General features: G+C 49.0%; 1 protein-coding gene across 11 annotated transcripts in view; it reads right to left on the bottom strand.

The window, feature by feature from the left end:
- The window catches only part of CHD6 (chromodomain helicase DNA binding protein 6), a 235,635-nt gene that overhangs the window by 9,096 nt on the left and 209,792 nt on the right, over positions 1-16,747 (bottom strand). For 6 of the 11 annotated variants that reach the window (XM_008274447.5, XM_070051832.2, XM_089307100.1 and 3 more), the window contains 8 exons: positions 16,368-16,584; positions 14,305-14,513; positions 11,921-13,504; positions 8,298-8,449; positions 6,483-6,689; positions 4,935-5,387; positions 2,470-2,661; positions 734-853 (listed from right to left, as the gene is read on the bottom strand). In XM_008274447.5, the coding sequence (XP_008272669.4) occupies positions 734-853; positions 2,470-2,661; positions 4,935-5,387; positions 6,483-6,689; positions 8,298-8,449; positions 11,921-13,504; positions 14,305-14,513; positions 16,368-16,584 (3,134 nt within the window). Of the gene's footprint in view, positions 1-733; positions 854-2,469; positions 2,662-4,934; positions 5,388-6,482; positions 6,690-8,297; positions 8,450-11,920; positions 13,505-14,304; positions 14,514-16,367; positions 16,585-16,747 lie in introns of those variants that run through there. The other 5 variants (XR_016215824.1, XR_016215826.1, XM_089307103.1 and 2 more) reach the window with 4 other exon arrangements.

The following is a 16,747-nucleotide window of genomic DNA, read 5'->3' as shown; positions in this document are numbered from 1 at the left end:
AGGAAAGCTCACGTTTAGGACACACCTGGGGAGAGCCCACGTCCCCACCACGATTCCCAGAATGCACTTTGAGGAGGCGAAAAGCTCATTTACATGTAATTAGCCCAAACTCAATAAGCGTTCAAGCTGAAATGTTATTACTGCCCCCTAGAGGTTATGAGTTTCCTAGCCCAAATCTGTACTCATCTGTAAGCTATAATTAACTCAGATTCATTTTATGACAAGTATTCTGCAGATGTCTTTGAAGTCAATTCCAGGCTCATGATTCTAAAATAGGAAAACGGCAGTGCTTGGACTCAGCTGTTTTTCATTGCCAGTGAGGATGGACTAAGAAGAAATGTCTTAAAAGGTAGCCAGAAAAACAAGATTAGAAAGCAAAAACTTCCAACAATGAATTTTTTTAAACACTGGATACAGACTGCCTATGGGGGTTAGGGTTTCTGTTTTCTTGTAACTCTACATAGGAAAAAAAGATTCAAGCTTTGGAAGTGGCTTAACAAACAGTTTTGGAGGTAAAGGCTGAAAACCAACGACCATGGAAGTCACAGGAAGTCAAAAATGCTCGCATACCACTTACCACTATTTACCAACTTCCTGTGCTGGCCTCTTGTCCTCTTTAAAAATGTCACCCAGCTGCCCACCTCCCAGCCGGGGCTCTCTCTCAAGCCTGCAAGTGTGGTTCAGCTGGCAGGCTCACTCCCCTGAGCCCCACGCCCATCTCTCTCTTCCTTACCCTCAGTCCTGGCTCCTTGGGGACAGCTGGAACCCTCTCTTCCCCACTCAGAGAGCTGATGTCTAGTTTTCCAGGTTCTTTACAGCGAGGCCTCCTTTGCTTTGGTTTGTCTGAAAAATTCTAGGAGGCAAACGGAGACCAACATCACAAAACGTTCTGTCCCAGGTTCTTCTGATGCAGGCGCCCCAATCCGCTGATGCAGCCGCTCTCTCAGTGACCGCTGTCTGCACAGGGCCTGCCCCTCCCTGGCCTTCAGCTAGCCCTTCTCCTTGAAGCCTCAGGGTTCCTGGAGCAGGTTGGAAACAGGCTGTTCAGGCTGCGTCCCCAGCCTAAAACACCAAGCTGAAGGGCACTGCTCAATCCCCAGCTTCCTTAGTATCATTCTCCTCACGGCTGCCTGCCTGGTGTTTTTGTCTGTCTTGGGAGGATGCGTCTGTGACCCACTCTCGTTGTGCTGGGTACTCTCTGCCTATGCATCTAATTAGTGTGATGTATCCAGGACAAAGATGGTGGCAGGGTAGACCAGCAAGTGAGAAAAGAGAAATTAATGGGGCTGGTGCTGTGGCATAGCGGGTAAAGCCACCACCTGCAGTGCTGGCATCCCATATGGGTGCCGGTTCGAGACCCAGCTGCTCCACTTCTGATCCAGCTCCCAGTGGAAGACAGCCCATGTGCTTGGGCCCTGTGCCCACATGGAAGACCCAGAAGAAGCTCCTGGCTTCTGGCTTCGGATCGGTGCAGCTCTGGCCATTGCGGCCATCTGGGGAGTGAACCACTGGATGGAAGACCTCTCTTTCTCTCTCTCTCTGCTTCTCTGTAACTCTGCCTTTCAAATAAAATAAATAAATCTTAAAAAAGAGAGAGAGAGAGAGAGAGAAACTAAGACATCAGTACCTAGGAGCCCTCTCCTAAAGAATTTTTATCTCAATAACTTAGCACATGGGCAGTAAGATGATCTGCTAGGAAGTTCCTAAAGCAGTAACTGTAAACAGATGCCCTCCCCCAAGTCGTAATGGATTATTATTATTTTTTTTTGACAGGCAGAGTGGACAGTGAGAGAGAGAGACAGAGAGAAAGGTCTTCCTTTGCCGTTGGTTCACCCTCCAATGGCCACCGCAGCTGGCGCACCACGCTGATCCGATGGCAGGAGCCAGGTGCTTCTCCTGGTCTCCCATGGGGTGCAGGGCCCAAGGACTTGGGCCATCCTCCACTGCACTCCCTGGCCACAGCAGAGAGCTGGCCTGGAAGAGGGGCCACCGGGACAGAATCCGGCACCCCAACCGTGACTAGAACCCGGTGTGCAGGCGCCGCAAGGCGGAGGATTAGCCTAGTGAGCTGCGGCGCCGGCCGTAATGGATTATCTTAAAAACACAGGAAAATTTCCATCAAGTGGCAGGTTTATGTGACTTAATTAAACATTTCTCTGCAGGGTCAAGATATTGTGTGATAGTTTTTGGGGAGAATGGGGGACAAAAGGCAAATTCTGGCCTTTTAAGCTGTTGCATGTCTATTTGGCATGCTGTTTCGACATGAGCTGTAATTCTTGCTACTGGAGAATTTTACCAAAATTCAAACTTAAAACATCAACAAAACACTTTAAAATGATGTTGTCACTCAACACAAGCTTCTCTCCAACAACCCTCAGCTCTGGCTTCCCTCAACATGCACTTATCACAAATGGCACCAAGTCTGAAGGGAGTTAACAGTGGTCTCAGGCAGCAACAACACACACTTACCGCCCCAAAGCCGGGAACTTCTAAGGAGCAGTCTGCTTGTTGCCTCAGCCAGTCCAGCAGACTCTTGCTGGGAAGGGCCTTCTCGGCCTGGCTGTTGGTCACTGCAGCTGGCTCGGAGGCAGAGGCAGCAGGTCCTGGCCCTTCAGGGTGTGTGGTGCTCAGGGCAGCCTGCCCGGGGTCTTCATGGACTTCCTGGATGAAGGATAAAGGAGTACGTACAGTTAATCTGACAGAAAAAAAAACTAGTTCCTGAAAGGAAAACATAAGGTGGTCTGTGCCCCTCTCCATCTAGTTTCACCCTGCTATCACCTGGGGTGTCGGCACCAGAACTCTGCACACACCCGAGTGTTCCTCTCCTACTGTCCACCTGTTCTCCCATCCTGACTGCTGCCAACTCACTGTGCATTCTGTGTCACCACTGACTGTCCCAGGCAACACTGGCCACTCCAGCTCCGGTGCCTATAGCACTGTGCTCATGGCTCTGTCAGGGAACAGAAAAGGCCACACTAGGATTTATTCAACTACTCCCCGCTCCTCACTTGAAGTCCTGCTGCCTGTCTTCCTCATCCCTGTGTTCCTGGGGCCTCTAATGGGATCTACTGATACATTAGTGTGCCAATGACATATACATGCCTGTATTCATAAGTTTAAAAACTACTGAGGTCAAAGGGAAGAAAAATATTTATTTATTGGAAGGGGAGTGTGAGAGTAAGAATGGGGAGGAGAGGGAGAGAGGGGGAGAAAAGGGGGGCGGAGAGAGGGAGGGAGGGAGGGGGGGGGAGAGAATCCGTCGTCTAATGGTTCACTCCCCAAAAGACATGCAATAGTCAGAGCTGGTCCAGGCTGAAACCAGGAGCCCTGAACTCCATCCAGGTCTTCTGCATGGGTGGCAGGGGCCCAAGAACTTCAGCCATCCTCCACAGCTTTCCCAGGCACATTAGCAGGGAGCTGGATTGGAACTGGAGCAGCCAGGACTTGAACCGGTGCTCTAATATGGGAAGCTTGTATTGTAGGCTGCACTACAAGGGTGGCCCCTGAAGGAAGGCAAAGAAATTTTTATTAGCTCACTCCCAGAATTCTATGATCATTAGAGAGAAACATGACTGTAAGATCAGGCAGGAGAAGAACTGAAACCTCAGCTTCCCAGTGTCCATGAGAAAGACATACCCACACTATTTATCTTGGTAGTAAAGCATCAGAGAGCTGGATCCTTGGTTTGGTTTCTTGCTCTGCTACGCACTGGCTGGATAATCTCAGGCAAATTATTGAATATTTTGAAACCTAACTTCCTCATCTATAAATCAGGAATAATAACATTTATCTTCACAAAATTGTTGTAGGGCTCAATCAAGATAATCATGTAAAACCATGAACACAGTGTCTGGCACAGAGTAGGCACTCAATAAAAAAACTGGTTATTATTATTGCTTTTTTTTTTTTTTTTTTGACAGGCAGAGTGGACAGTGAGAGAGAGAGAGACAGAGAAAGGTCTTCCTTTTTCCGTTGGTTCACCCTCCAATGGCCGCTGTGGCCGGCGCACCGCGCTGATCCGATGGCAGGAGCCAGGTGCTTCTCCTGGTCTCCCACGCGGGTGCAGGGCCCAAGTACTTGGGCCATCTTCCACTGCACTCCCGGGCCACAGCAGAGAGCTGGCCTGGAAGAGGGGCCACCAGGACAGAATCCGGCACCTCGACTGGGACTAGAACCCGGTGTGCCGGCGCCACAAGGCGGAGGATTAGCCTATTGAGCCGCAGTGCTGGCCTATTATTGCTTTTAAGATAAGAAACCATGAAATGTGACTCCTTTTTTGGAGCTCAAAACTTAACCAACGGAAAAAGCCAAAATACATTAAGCAGTAAGTAAAGTCTTGGTCAGGCCTATACTTTTCTGACTTTTTCGCAGTTTACAATAATCTCCTGTGAGTTTAGAAAGCACTCAGAATGATCTCCAGGAACCCTCCCAGAAAACCTGTGGTAGCTGCTGCTGTCCCACTTAACAGAACAGCGAAGTGAGGTGCAATGTCGCACAGTGAACAAGGATCCGCACGGGGGTAGTCCTGACTCCTGCTGCTCCTCCACACCCTACTCCGTGCAAGCCCACAGTCCTGGGAAGTGCTCCCTCACATTCACGCCAACGCAAACTCAGCCCCATCTGCTGCTTGGCTTGTTCTGGGTCACCTTTGGCCCATTGTGAAATTCTGGAGGATTTGGGTTGTTTTTACCTGGACAGGCCAAGGCCTGCTGGCTCATTTCTCCAGACTGCATGCAAGCTAGGGGCCAGGAATAACTTAGTACCTAGCTCCTAGCTATTTCTAGAAAACATCGAGGGTACTTCTCAAGAGAGAAAGCAAACAAGAGAATGGAAACAGGGATAAAGGTCCATAAACCAAAATATTCTGTGCCTGAGGAAGAAGTTTCTCAGTGTAGAAAGGCCAGTGTTTTTACTTGCAGGCCTCCAATACCCACCAAGATCCCTGCCTGCAGTGTCTGTTCCTTCAGAAAGATGAGGTCCATGCCCGCTTCGGCGTGTTTCCGCCTGCCCCTTCGCCTCCTCGAGGCAGCATCATCTCTTCTGAGGCTTCCGTTGATGATCTGCCCTGTCACTGGATGGATCAGGCCAGCCTGCAGAATCCCAGACAAGTCCATGCCAAGGGCTCCTTGAAGTGAACCGATAGCCCCGATCTTTGGAGTGTTGGCACTCACTGGGAAGGGAGATGTGGCTCCTGGGGACCCTTCTGATGAGCAGGAGAGGTCTACAGCTGACTCCCCATGCCAGCCATTGAGGACAATAGGGGGGTGCCTGTGGGTGGCAGAGAACTGATCCAGGCTCCGAGCTTTGGCATCCCTCTCCACCTCAAACTCATAGGGCCGTCTGTGCTTGTGTTCATCCTTTGCGAAGACCGGAGCTAAGAAACTCTCCTGTGAACACACACATGGCAAGAGAGGTTGACCGCCCCCTCCATGGTTGAATGCCAGGGCTTTCTCCAGCCCAACTTCCCCAGGCCTCGTCCTATTGTCAATCATTTTCTCACAAATTCTTCTACTCAAACTATCTCAAATTTTGGTTCCCAATCACCCGGGTGGCTTGTTAAAATGCAGATTCTACTGTTGTGAACCTGAAACTGAGCCTGAAAATCTGCATTTTTTTTTAACAGGTTTCCAGATGCTAATGCTGCTAGTCCATAAACTCCTGCGGGTTGCAAGATTCTAACTCCAGGATTCGCAAGCTCAGCTGTACGTCAGAATCACTGGGGAGTTAAAGAGAAACCCCAATATCCAGGCCAGTAAATCACAACCAGTCGCCTGCCGAGGTCCTCAGCTGATTTCAACATGCAGTCAAGACTGACAGCCAGCGCGCTCACAACTCATCTCAAAACCTCATCACCTTCCACAGAGACGCTCACTCCTGCCTTGATTTCCTAACTTCCATCAGCTGCCACCGCTCTGGCGGCCCACCTCTCCCCTCACAGGCTGAATACACTGATCCACCCATGCCTCCCTTTTTTTACAAGGGTACTGGAAAAACTGCAGAAAAACGGAATTAAAAGAGAAAGTTTATTTTGGCGCAAAGACAGAACAGCAATCTAGGCATGTTTTCTTGATAGTACTACTTTTCCATGAACTTTTTGAAGACTCCATCATATACTCACTATCAAGTTGTTCCTGCCAACTTTTCTTCGTTTCCTTGCACCCACTCTGCCTGTGACCTAGAGTCGGGAGCCTCCGTTGCTCCTCAGTTTCCCACCTGGGCCCCCAGCCACAGGAGGCGCTCCTTCCTGCTGACCCTCACCTCACCAATCCGCACGCCATCCAGCTGCGCTGCAAACCTGCCTTCATCACGCGTTTCTCTGCTCTGCAACTTTTAACAGCTTTCCACTGGCTAAGGGTGGAGTCTACATTCCTTAATTAACATTAATGCTTGACCAAAAAGATCCTCTATCCATTCAGTACATGTCTGCTGAATGAACGACTCAGTGAAGTGGAAGGTGCCCTTCCGGAAGGTGCCGGCCTCACCTTCTGGATCTGGGCCGCCAGTGCCGCCCCATTGCTGAAGCTGTGTTCTGCTGCGTCTGGTTCTGAGAGGCTGCTTCGAGAACCCACGCTGCTGGGTAAGATGGGGGTGGGCAGTGTGCCTGAGGGCTCACACTGCTGGCTGGAGGGCCACTTCCCCTTCAACACCACGTGGCAAATATTATCCAGCCGGTTAATTATCACGCGATCCTAGGGAAAAACAACAGGAGGAAGTTCCAAGTTACCCAATTCAGTCTCTGGAGATCAAGGGTCATGTTTTTTCACCAGAACAAGCTGATTATAAATGAATGCATTTATTTTATTTATTTTTAATTACTTGAAAGGAAGAGAAAAGGGAGAGGAGGGAGGGAGGAGGGAAGGAAGGGGAGAGAGAGAGAAGGGGAGAGAGAGAGAGGGAGAGAGGGAGGGAGAGGGAGAGGGAGAGGGAGAGAGGGAGAGAGGGAGAGAGGGAGAGAGGGAGAGAGGGAGAGAGGGAGGGAGAGAGAGAGAGAGAGAGAGAGAGAGAGAGAGAGACTTCCATCCAATGGTTCAGGGCTGAGTCAGGCAAAAGCCAGGAGCTTGGAACTCTACCTGGGTCTCCCTTGTAAGTGGCAGGGACTCATCCATTTGAGCCATCATCTGCCTCTGCAGGATAAGCATAGCAGGAAGTTGAATTGGAAGTGGAGTAGCCAGGACCTGAACAAGGCACTCCAACATGGGATGCAGGAGTTCCAAGCAGTGGACTAACCCACTGTACCATAACACGTGCCCCATAAAAGGAACTAATTAGGAAAGAACTCACCCAAACATAATCACATTATAAACCTTCAAATAAATTTCACAGTCCGGACAATGAAAATTAAAGCCACAGTGCCATAAATATGAGAACCATTTTACACTTTTTTTTTTTTTTTTTTTGTACAGGCAGATTTAGACAATGAGAGAGGTCTTCCTTTTCTGTTGGTTCACCCCCCAAATGGCTGATACGGCCAGCATGCTGCGTCGATCCGAAGCCAGGAGCCAGGTGCTTCCTCCTAGTCTCCCATGCGGGTGCAGGGCTCAAGCACTTGGGCCATCCTCCACTGCCTTCCTGGGCCACAGCAGAGAGGTGGACTGGAAGAGGAGCAACCGGGACAGAATCCGGCGCCCCGACCGGGACTAGAACCAGGGGTGCAGGTGCTGCAGGTGGAGGATTAGCCAAGTGAGCCGTGGCGCATGCCACAATTTTACACTTTCACCATATGGTCAAAAAAGCCAAGTGTACATGTCTTTAATGTTCAAATGTTACATAACTGATACCTTTTAAAGGTATTAGACATTTCTCTGAACCTATATACTCAGAAATACTCTAAAAGGTTTAAATGGAAGGATTCGGGGCTGGCACTGTGGTGCAGCAGGTTAAAGCCCTGGCCTGAAATACCGGCATCCCACATGGGCACCATTTCTAGTCCCGGCTGCTCTTCTTCCAATCCAGCACTCTGCTATGGCCCGGGAAAGCAGTAGAAGATGGCCCAAGTCCTTGGGCCCCTGCACACACGTGGGAGACCCGGAAGAAGCTCCTGGCTCCTGGCTTCGGATTAGCACAGCTCCAGCCGTTGCAGCCATCTGGAAAGTGAATCAGCGGATGGAAGACCTCTCTCTGTAACTCTTTCAAATAAATAAATAAAATAAATCTTAAAACAAACAAACAAACAAACAAACCACGTGGGCCAAAGATGCACCCCGGCTCGGCCAAGCCTGCCGTCCACTGAGCAGGGTGAAAAAAACATAAATAAACGGAAGGATTCAAAGCTGAGAGTGCTTTGCTGTGGGCGGTACCTTTGGCCACTCTGAGAAGGAGTAGAGGGTTTTCTCCTGGAGCAGCTGGGCAATGGTGGGAGCACGAGCTTCCTGCACGTCATCCCCCGTATCTCCCGCAATGCCCGAGGTCGAGCTCTTGCTCTCCTCTTCAGAGTATTTCCCTGGGTAATCTGGGAAGAAAGGTAAAAAAAATTAGATGCTTGGGAAACACTAGTGGTCTGAGAGATCACAACATCCAATCTCTGTTTTTTGTTTTAAATTAAGTCTATTCCGTGCTCTATTAACTACTAAATCTTCTCTTTCCAAGAGAATCACATCAGTGAAGCCATAAAGGGGAACGCTGCTCCAGGGCTACCAGTGCGAGACATCCGGTGACTAGGTCTGCATCCAGGGTAGGCCCATGGTGCAGCAGTCTACGTGGGCCACCTGCATTCCACAGGGGAGTGCCTGCTGAGTCCCAGGTACGCTGTTTCTAATCCAGCTTCTTGTTAACGTGCACCCTGAGAAGTGGCAGGTGATGGCTCAAGTCCTTGGGTCCTTACCACCCTGGAGACCAGGACAGAGTACTAGGTTTCTGGCCCAGTACTGATTCTGGTGCAGAATACTGGTTCACTGGTAGAGTGAACCAGTGGCTGGAAGATCTCTCTCCATCCATCTCTCTCATTATGCTTCAAAAACAATGAAAATAGTAAAAATTAAAAAAAGAACTAGTTGACCCAAATGCTTAAAAAAAAAAAAAAAAGCTTGCATCCACACTCTAAAACCACCACAAAGAAAGGAAATCTTCCCATGTATCCGAGAGTGTGGGGAAATGAATGACACAAAGAGGCTTTCTCATTTGCTGTAGTAAGCAAGGGGAAACTGAACAGTATAATATTTTGACACATTTGAAGGGACAAAGTATGAAATGTTAACACAGCAAGCAAGAGGGTGGTATGGATGATAAAGGATGAAAGGCCATGAAACGTTCAACAAAGGTAAAACAGACCAGGTTTACGGGAAAAAATGATGTAAAGAAACCCACAACGTTTCAGTTTACTGACTGAAACAGAGAAAGGCAACTCATTTGTTTCCGTGTCAGCGGTCAACATGAAATGGATCTTCAAAGGTCTGCTTACAGTAATGACAGACAACGAACAGATGGCAGCAAAAGGCCCAAGGCAAGAAGAGCTGTAGACCCCTTTTCCTGGTGAAACTGTCAAGGAATGTCTATCCTCTGAAATGTGAAGATTTCACTTCTCATAAGCTAGGCCTTGGAGCACCCAAGGATAAACAAGACAGATGTGGCCCTCAAGGCGCAACAGTCTCAAGGTGGAGAACAAGCAGGAAGGCAGTAACAGTGAAAGAACAACTGAAATCGTCAGTGGTGACAATGCTGCAGAGGGAAGATCCCAGGTGCTATGATGGGGAGTAAGAGGAAGGGATACTCAAGCTGGCCGTGGAGAGGCATCCGCAGGGGCAACCACCTTGAAGGTGAGGCTGCCTGGGGGAAGCGCATTCTGGGACATGAGGAACCAAAACATGGCCAGAAGGCAGGAACTATCTAGATCAGGGCTGGGAACCTTTTTTCCTGCCAAGAGCCACTGGGATATTTATAACATCATCACAGGCCACCAGAATTATGTTTAAAAACTAGCCTGCTAGATTTTCTAGCCTTGCCTTGGTTGTCTTGGCAGGGCCAAATGAAATGATTTTGCCAGTATTATACAGCCTGTGGGCAGGATGTTCCCCACGCCTATCTAGGTCATGCTGAGTTCTGTAGGCCTTAACATAAGATGTAAGTTTTAAGAAAAAGCAAAATGACATGGAAAAGAAACTCAAGAGCCAGGAGATCTGGGTGCTGGCTCTGACAGGTGCACCAGTAACCATCCCTTCAGGGCTGCAGATTGCTAGTCTGGAAATCAGCACTAATCCTCCCGGCCCTATCAATCCCACACATACTATGGGGATGACCCCCCTCCGAGGACTGCAGAAGCAGCACCTGCAAAAGCACTGGAGCAAGGGACTCCCACATCCATGTGTGTTTGTACGTGATGTTCCCCGAATCTCACCATGTGCACTAATACCTCTATTCTAACTTAGCAAGGCAGATGCTGACACTAAAAGACATCAGTTCAGGAACATTTCTTCTCCTCTAAACCACATTTGTTCTTACCCTGCACTCATTTGATTGTCTGGGATTCCAAAGACTATTTGGTGATTTTTTTTCACAAGTGATGTAGGTTTTATAACGCAACACATGGTGGCAATCCTCTGGGGTGTGGGGCGGGGAGGACTGGGGCATGGTGGTGGTAGACTGGCTCTATGGGTTGCCTGGAGTGGTAATTCAATCAAGCCAATTTCAACCCAGCATCTCAGTCCTTATCCTAGCTACTATGTACATCTTCATTTGGATTCAGAGACTTTCCTTCCCAAGACAGACACTAATTCCACTTATGAAAATCAAGGTGTGGGAGGCAGGGCCTGAGAGGAAGTACAAGAATGCGGAATTGAAAGTTGCAGAACATGACTGCTAGAAGTTGCAGGAGCTGATCCAACCCCTGACTGGAAGAGAACGGCGCGCTCAGCGCGTGGACAGAGACCTGATTGGTGTGATGACTGCAGGAACGCCAGCAGGGCACGGATTGGTGGGAGAGGACTATAAAGGGGGGATAGAGACGGCACAGTTCGTTCGATCGCTCCTTTTTTCTTCTCTTTACTTGCTCTTGCTTTACTGTAATAAAAACCCTACTGAAGGGGGATCAACAGCGTCCGGTGTCGTTCATCCGCGGGCGGAGGAGCGACACAAGGGTGGGGAAAGTTTAAACATAAAAAGCTAGATAACTCAAGAAGTTCAGCTTTGCTGCTCTCTCTTTGTCCCTCTTTTTAAATTTTTATTTACTTGAAAGAAAGAGAGAGAGGGGTGTATCTCCCATCTTCTGGTTCACTTCCCAATGTCCACACAGCCAGGGCTGGACCAGGCTAAAGTCAATCTGGGTCTCCTCTGTGGGTGCAGGAACCCAAGTACTTAAGCCATCACCTGATGCCTCCCAGGGTGCCCGTTAGCTGGATCGGAAGCAGAGCTGGGACTTGAAACCAGGTGCACCAATACGGGATGCAGGCATTCCAAGTGGCATCCTAACCACTATGCTCGACTTTGTTATTCTTATTTATGAATAATTAGCAAAAGGAACTTATACCAAATGCACTTACATAAAAACCACAGTATCTTGACAATGACATGAATAAATGGCACTTCTCTCTGCTCAACTTAAATATCAAATTTACTTATAGTTTTGGAGCTCCTGAAAACTCATGGTGCCTATATTATAGTGCAGGTTTCTGATTCCAAGCCAGTTTGAAGTACCTCATGTGGGAGAGAAAGAAACTACTTTCCCTTGGATGCTACACTTAACATCTACTTCATAAAAACACACAAGCCCCTTCCCAAATCACAGCTGATGCAGCAAAGCTGCTACAATTGGCTGGTCTTCCTCCATCTCCAGGACTGACCAAGGCCTGGGACCTTGGTTCTGAACACAGGCTGAGGGTAGGCAGGCCTGTTTCAGAAGTTGTAAAAGTATGGGAACAGTGCCCTAGCCCTAGCCCTAGCCCTATGTGAGGACTGGTGTACCCCAAACACAAGCTCCCCAGTTCCATACCTTGGCTATGGCAGGCTCCATCTCTATCAAAATCATCTTTATTCTCAAACTCCAGGTCTTCTGACTTGAGGTCACTTCCTTCGGGAACATACATGGGGAAACCTTTTTTTCCCTCTGCACTTTCCTTCCAAGGTTCTTTTAAAAGCCCACGCGTCACTTGAAACGGCTCTGGTGCAACAGCAGTGGGTTCAGCTTCCATCGAGATACTACTGGTGTTGATGCTGTAGGGGTCCGGGTTATAAGTCTTGGGTTTTTCTACTTCAAATTCCTCATGCTCGAGGCCCCGTGCCCACCTCTCCATGTGCTTGCAGTGACACTGACAGGCTTCCGAGGGAAAGGCCCTCTGTGGTCCAGGAGTCTGGCCTCCTGCCTCCAGGCTTCCTTTCTGTGTTTCATCCACGTGGAGGCCTCGGCTCTTTTCCCTTAGGATATTTGGAGAAGGCTCAGAGAGATGCAAAACCGGTGGCATTTCCCTCATGCCTGCTACCACAGCCAAGCTTTCCTCCTCATTTTCCTCCTCTTCCTCCTCCTCATCACTGTGGTTCTGACCCAGAATCAGTTTACTTGCTAAACTTTTGTTTTCTAATACATCAATTAATTGCGGATCCGACGACAGGTTTCCTTTGGAGTCACAGACACTAAGGTTGCACATGTCTACAAGCCCACTTTCATTTCCTGGATCAGAGGACGGCGAAGGTAAGCATTTGGTGTCTAACTGCCCGATGGTTTCAGGCCTCTGTCCCACTTCATGGCAGCACGGCTCCCCTTCCTTTGAAACAGGCATCAGCAGATGTTTTCCATCTTTAATGTTCATCTGAGCTACTCCTGCTTCTAGGCTACCCATAAAAGAGGGGCTGGGAGCCACTTCTGCCTCGTGGCGGCCAGGCTGGCAGCTCCCGTCTGTGCCCACGGACATGGCAGCAGCATCCTTCCTGGGTTCTGCACTGGTGCCTGGACTTTCCTGAAAAGAGCCTGGCTGGCGGCAGAGCACCTTCTTACTGTACATCACGTTCTCCAAGGACTCGGGCAGCAGACTTTCGCCGTGGCTGATGGACATGACATCCTGAACTTTAGAGAGAAAGTTTTCACAGGTTACATCAGGTAAGCTGCCCCCAGGCAGACTGAGAGGGTCATCTCTGCTTTCTATTTTCACTAGATTCTCAGGTTCATTTTCAAGGCATTCTGAAGTCCTGCTCCTCTGAGTATAGGTAAGGGATTCATACAGTTTGCTGTTGGTCTGGTAAAGACAGCAGAGACTGCCTGGTGCCTGGGTGTTGGTTCTTTTATGCTGGGCATAGTTTCTATAGGCGTCCAGGAAGGACAGCTGGGGGTCGTTCATGATGTAATAGTCGGTGCGGTTTAGCCCGTGTCTGGCGGTGCCGATGAGCAGGTCGCGATCGTGCTTCCCACACTCCCACCAGACCGGGAGGTAGAGGCTGGGCCTGCAGAGCTGGAGACGCTCGTGCAGCTGAGGACACGTGAGCACCTGCTCTCGGATCTTCCGTAACAGCTCGATGCGGTACAGAGTCCTTGCAGCCCGCTCCTCGGTGATGGGTTCAACGTAGATGGTGGCGTCAGGGGGACCTGGAGAAAGAGGGAGACAAAGCCCATCACCAGAGGTGGCCCTCGGCTATCCCCTGTTCATCTGGGCCCTGTGATTTAGGCTTCGGAGCCCTGGCTTCTGAGCATGGCAGTTTGGGGGGGTGGGGGTCCTGCTACATGGACAGTAAAAGGGAAAGGAAGGCTTTTATGAAACAAGGACAGACCCAGTGGGGTGAAACAAGCCCAAGAATGTCAGTTCTGGAAATAGCATTAGTTCCCACTTGTTAAGCATACATTATGTGTTCTCTGCATTAGGAACTCCATATGCTTATCTAGTTCTCACAAGAACTTAAAATCACTGTCCCTGTTTTAGGAAAAAGAAACAGGCTCAGATAAGCTACCTGGCTTTGAATCCAGGTCTTGTTAGTCTTAACTCTACAGTCCAGAACTTTCCAATATACTCAGCTTCCAGACCTGAATGGAAACACTCATTCCACACCACATCAGGTGCAAAGGTGGGGGTGTCTGTGCATGCCAGAGTGTGAGGTGTGGGTCAGGTTCCCAGCTCCTGCCTTTGGCCTAGCCTGGCCTAGCCTAGCCTAGCCTCAGCTGTTTCAGGCATTTGGGCAGTAAACCAGCAGATGGGAGCTATATCTCTCTGATTCTTAAGTAGATTAAAAAAAATTAAAAACAAGATCATGAATTTCTAAAACTTTTCTTGTCCTTCCATGAGTTCCCGCCTCAGGCAGACTCTACTCCCACAGCTCTGTCTAAGGAAATGCTGCAAAGTGAACTTCAGCAAAGTGGTCTCATGTGACAATGCACTGACTGGGTTTTCTCACCACCATCTTTCCACACGGGCAGACGACAGACACTCCGGCACATGGCCACGAAACTGTAGAAATAGTGTTCCAGGCTCTCATCCGACTTCTTGTCCAACCGGGAAATTATGCGGAACTGTGTCCAGTCAAAGGTTTTTTTTTCTTGATCATAAATGACACCAAAGGAAGACACTGTTCGGTAAAAGTCAGCCTGCTCTCTCCTTGTCCACCTGCAGATTAATCAGGCAGGGAGGGTGAGCTGTTTTTTTTTTTTTTTTTTTTTAAAAGCCCTCAGTTGCTTATTGAGTACATACTGTAAAAGCTATCAGATCAAGAAAGTAGGTAGGGCTGGTTTGTCTATTTCATGATTTATTTTTATTTTTGCTTAAGTTAAATTGGGCTGACAGACTTTTACAACAAAAATAGCCTATATCCCAAAGAGGTAAACACTTTCAAATCTTCCAGCTCTTTCTTCTGGTATTTTCCTCCCTAAGTCACATGATGAGTTGTTATCTCTGGAGTCAACATTTCTAGGAATCACCTACTTGCTTCTGCTTAGAGGAAATAAAGCTTTCAAAAACACCACACATATCCTGCCCTGATGACAAGCACACAGTCACAGGATTCTGCAGGGCCCTCCTAGACCAGTAAGTTCAACTTTTCTTCTCACAGCTGAGGAATGGTAGAGGAAAGCCACTACCTTGGTACCCCGAGGTCCCCCTAGCTGCCTTTCTTCCTGCTTTCATGTGGGTGGGCTGCCCATAGCAGTGGGCAGACAAAGGTCCTCCTATTTACATCCTACAAGATGAAGATGCTGACTCAGGGAGCCAGAAGATTACAGGCTGCAGTCTAGAGAGGGGTCCCTGGGCATGGTGCACTCCACACCACTGGGAGTCCAGCTAGCAGCGTGCATGGGGAGAGGGTCCGTGGACCAGGGAGAAGCAGGGAAGAAGGGGCTCTAGTTCTTCTCTTTGGAGCTCTGCAAGGCAGGTCAGATATTTTTCATGAATCAGCAAGTCTTACAAAGTCAAAAGGAGCACCAGGAAGCAAATGAACTTGCTACATGGTGTTCTTTTTAATTCACCAGAAGCTTATCAGGACCCTGAGACACAAAGACTCAAAGATGGCGGCTCTGCTGACATTTCCTGGTGGCATCATTCCCAGCCTGTGCTGACAGAGTAACTCCAAGAGCTTATGCCTTCCTTCTGGGCCTGTGATTTGTGGTTTAGTGCCCTCCTGTAGAGGATACAGCCGCATCCAGAGACAGAGACAGAAGCAGACCCCTCCTCCCAACACAGACCTGGAAAAGTGGCTGCTCGCAGTTAACTAGAGCAGCAGCTGCCCGCTGTTCCCTTGTCTGGGGAGGGAAGATGCCCTAAGCTCTGCTTCTGTAACCTCCAGTCATACATCTGTCCTAGTAAATCTGCCCCTGGTATCTCTTTTACAAACATACCGGGCCCACCAACCATTGGAAGTGTGGTCCTAAGTCACGTAGGCTGCAATTTAAATCCCCAATGCTGTGACAGCTAAGGTGCGATGCTGATGAACCTATAAATATTTTAAGAATCCTGGGATTGTTGCTCAGTTCTCAGGAGATGACTCCAGCTGAGCCCACTAGTGTAATCAACTGCTTGATCCTCCTCTGTCTCTGGTGCCTGTTTGAACAAAGGGAGCTTCCCCACTCCAGGTTTCTGTAACACTCCAAGGCTTGACACAGACTGTAGCTGCATAAGACAGCTTCAATGCACACTATTCCCTTCATTGCTGAAAGAACAAGGGGATCTGAAATATGCCAGTGTGGTGTTTTTAAATTATATCCCCAGAGACTGGTTGGACTCAGGGAAGAGCGTCAAGCTGGCCAGTCATGAAAGTCTGGAAACTGACCGGCTGGCGTCCTGCATCTCATCAGATTCCTCAGTCAGGACAACGCCATCACGGCTGCAGGCTAGACCTGATGAGTTCTGGAGGCAACCTAACTTCACATGAGAACACAGACATGCGTGCCGCCTCAGCTCTCAGCTTTACCTTTGGTCACCTCTCCCCAGCGGGCAGCTCAGCATGCCCTTTTGGCCAATGGCTTTTACCTCTTCTGGGCATCCTTGTTGATGAGGTCCATTTCTGAGCTTCTCCTGAACATCTCTTCCTGAACCCAGTATCCTTGGTTACCTGGTCCCATAATCTCAGGTCGGCAGAGTTCCTTGCGGTTACAGCGCTGGTAAACGGTGACCAGTCGTCTGAGACGAGCTGTGAGGGCGGATGAGGCTGGCCAGGGTGATTTGTCTGGGTCGGAGCCATCCTGGGCTTCAAACACCAGTGAGGATATTAGCATTTACCAACAGAGCTAACACAGGGGGGACTGGTTTCTAGATTTTATTCAAAAACAAAGCTGACTCAATACTTTAATAAAATAGTTACTATTTTAACAACTGGCTCAGGAATTACTCAGCAAAGTGGGAAGGGTTGC

This window comes from Oryctolagus cuniculus, chromosome 11 (assembly GCF_051225735.1).
Source record: "Oryctolagus cuniculus isolate XC-2025 breed Fujian yellow rabbit chromosome 11, ASM5122573v1, whole genome shotgun sequence".
Lineage (NCBI taxonomy): Eukaryota > Metazoa > Chordata > Mammalia > Lagomorpha > Leporidae > Oryctolagus > Oryctolagus cuniculus.
Note: the sequence above shows the minus strand (reverse complement) of the source record. Positions and strands in the feature narration are given on the sequence as shown.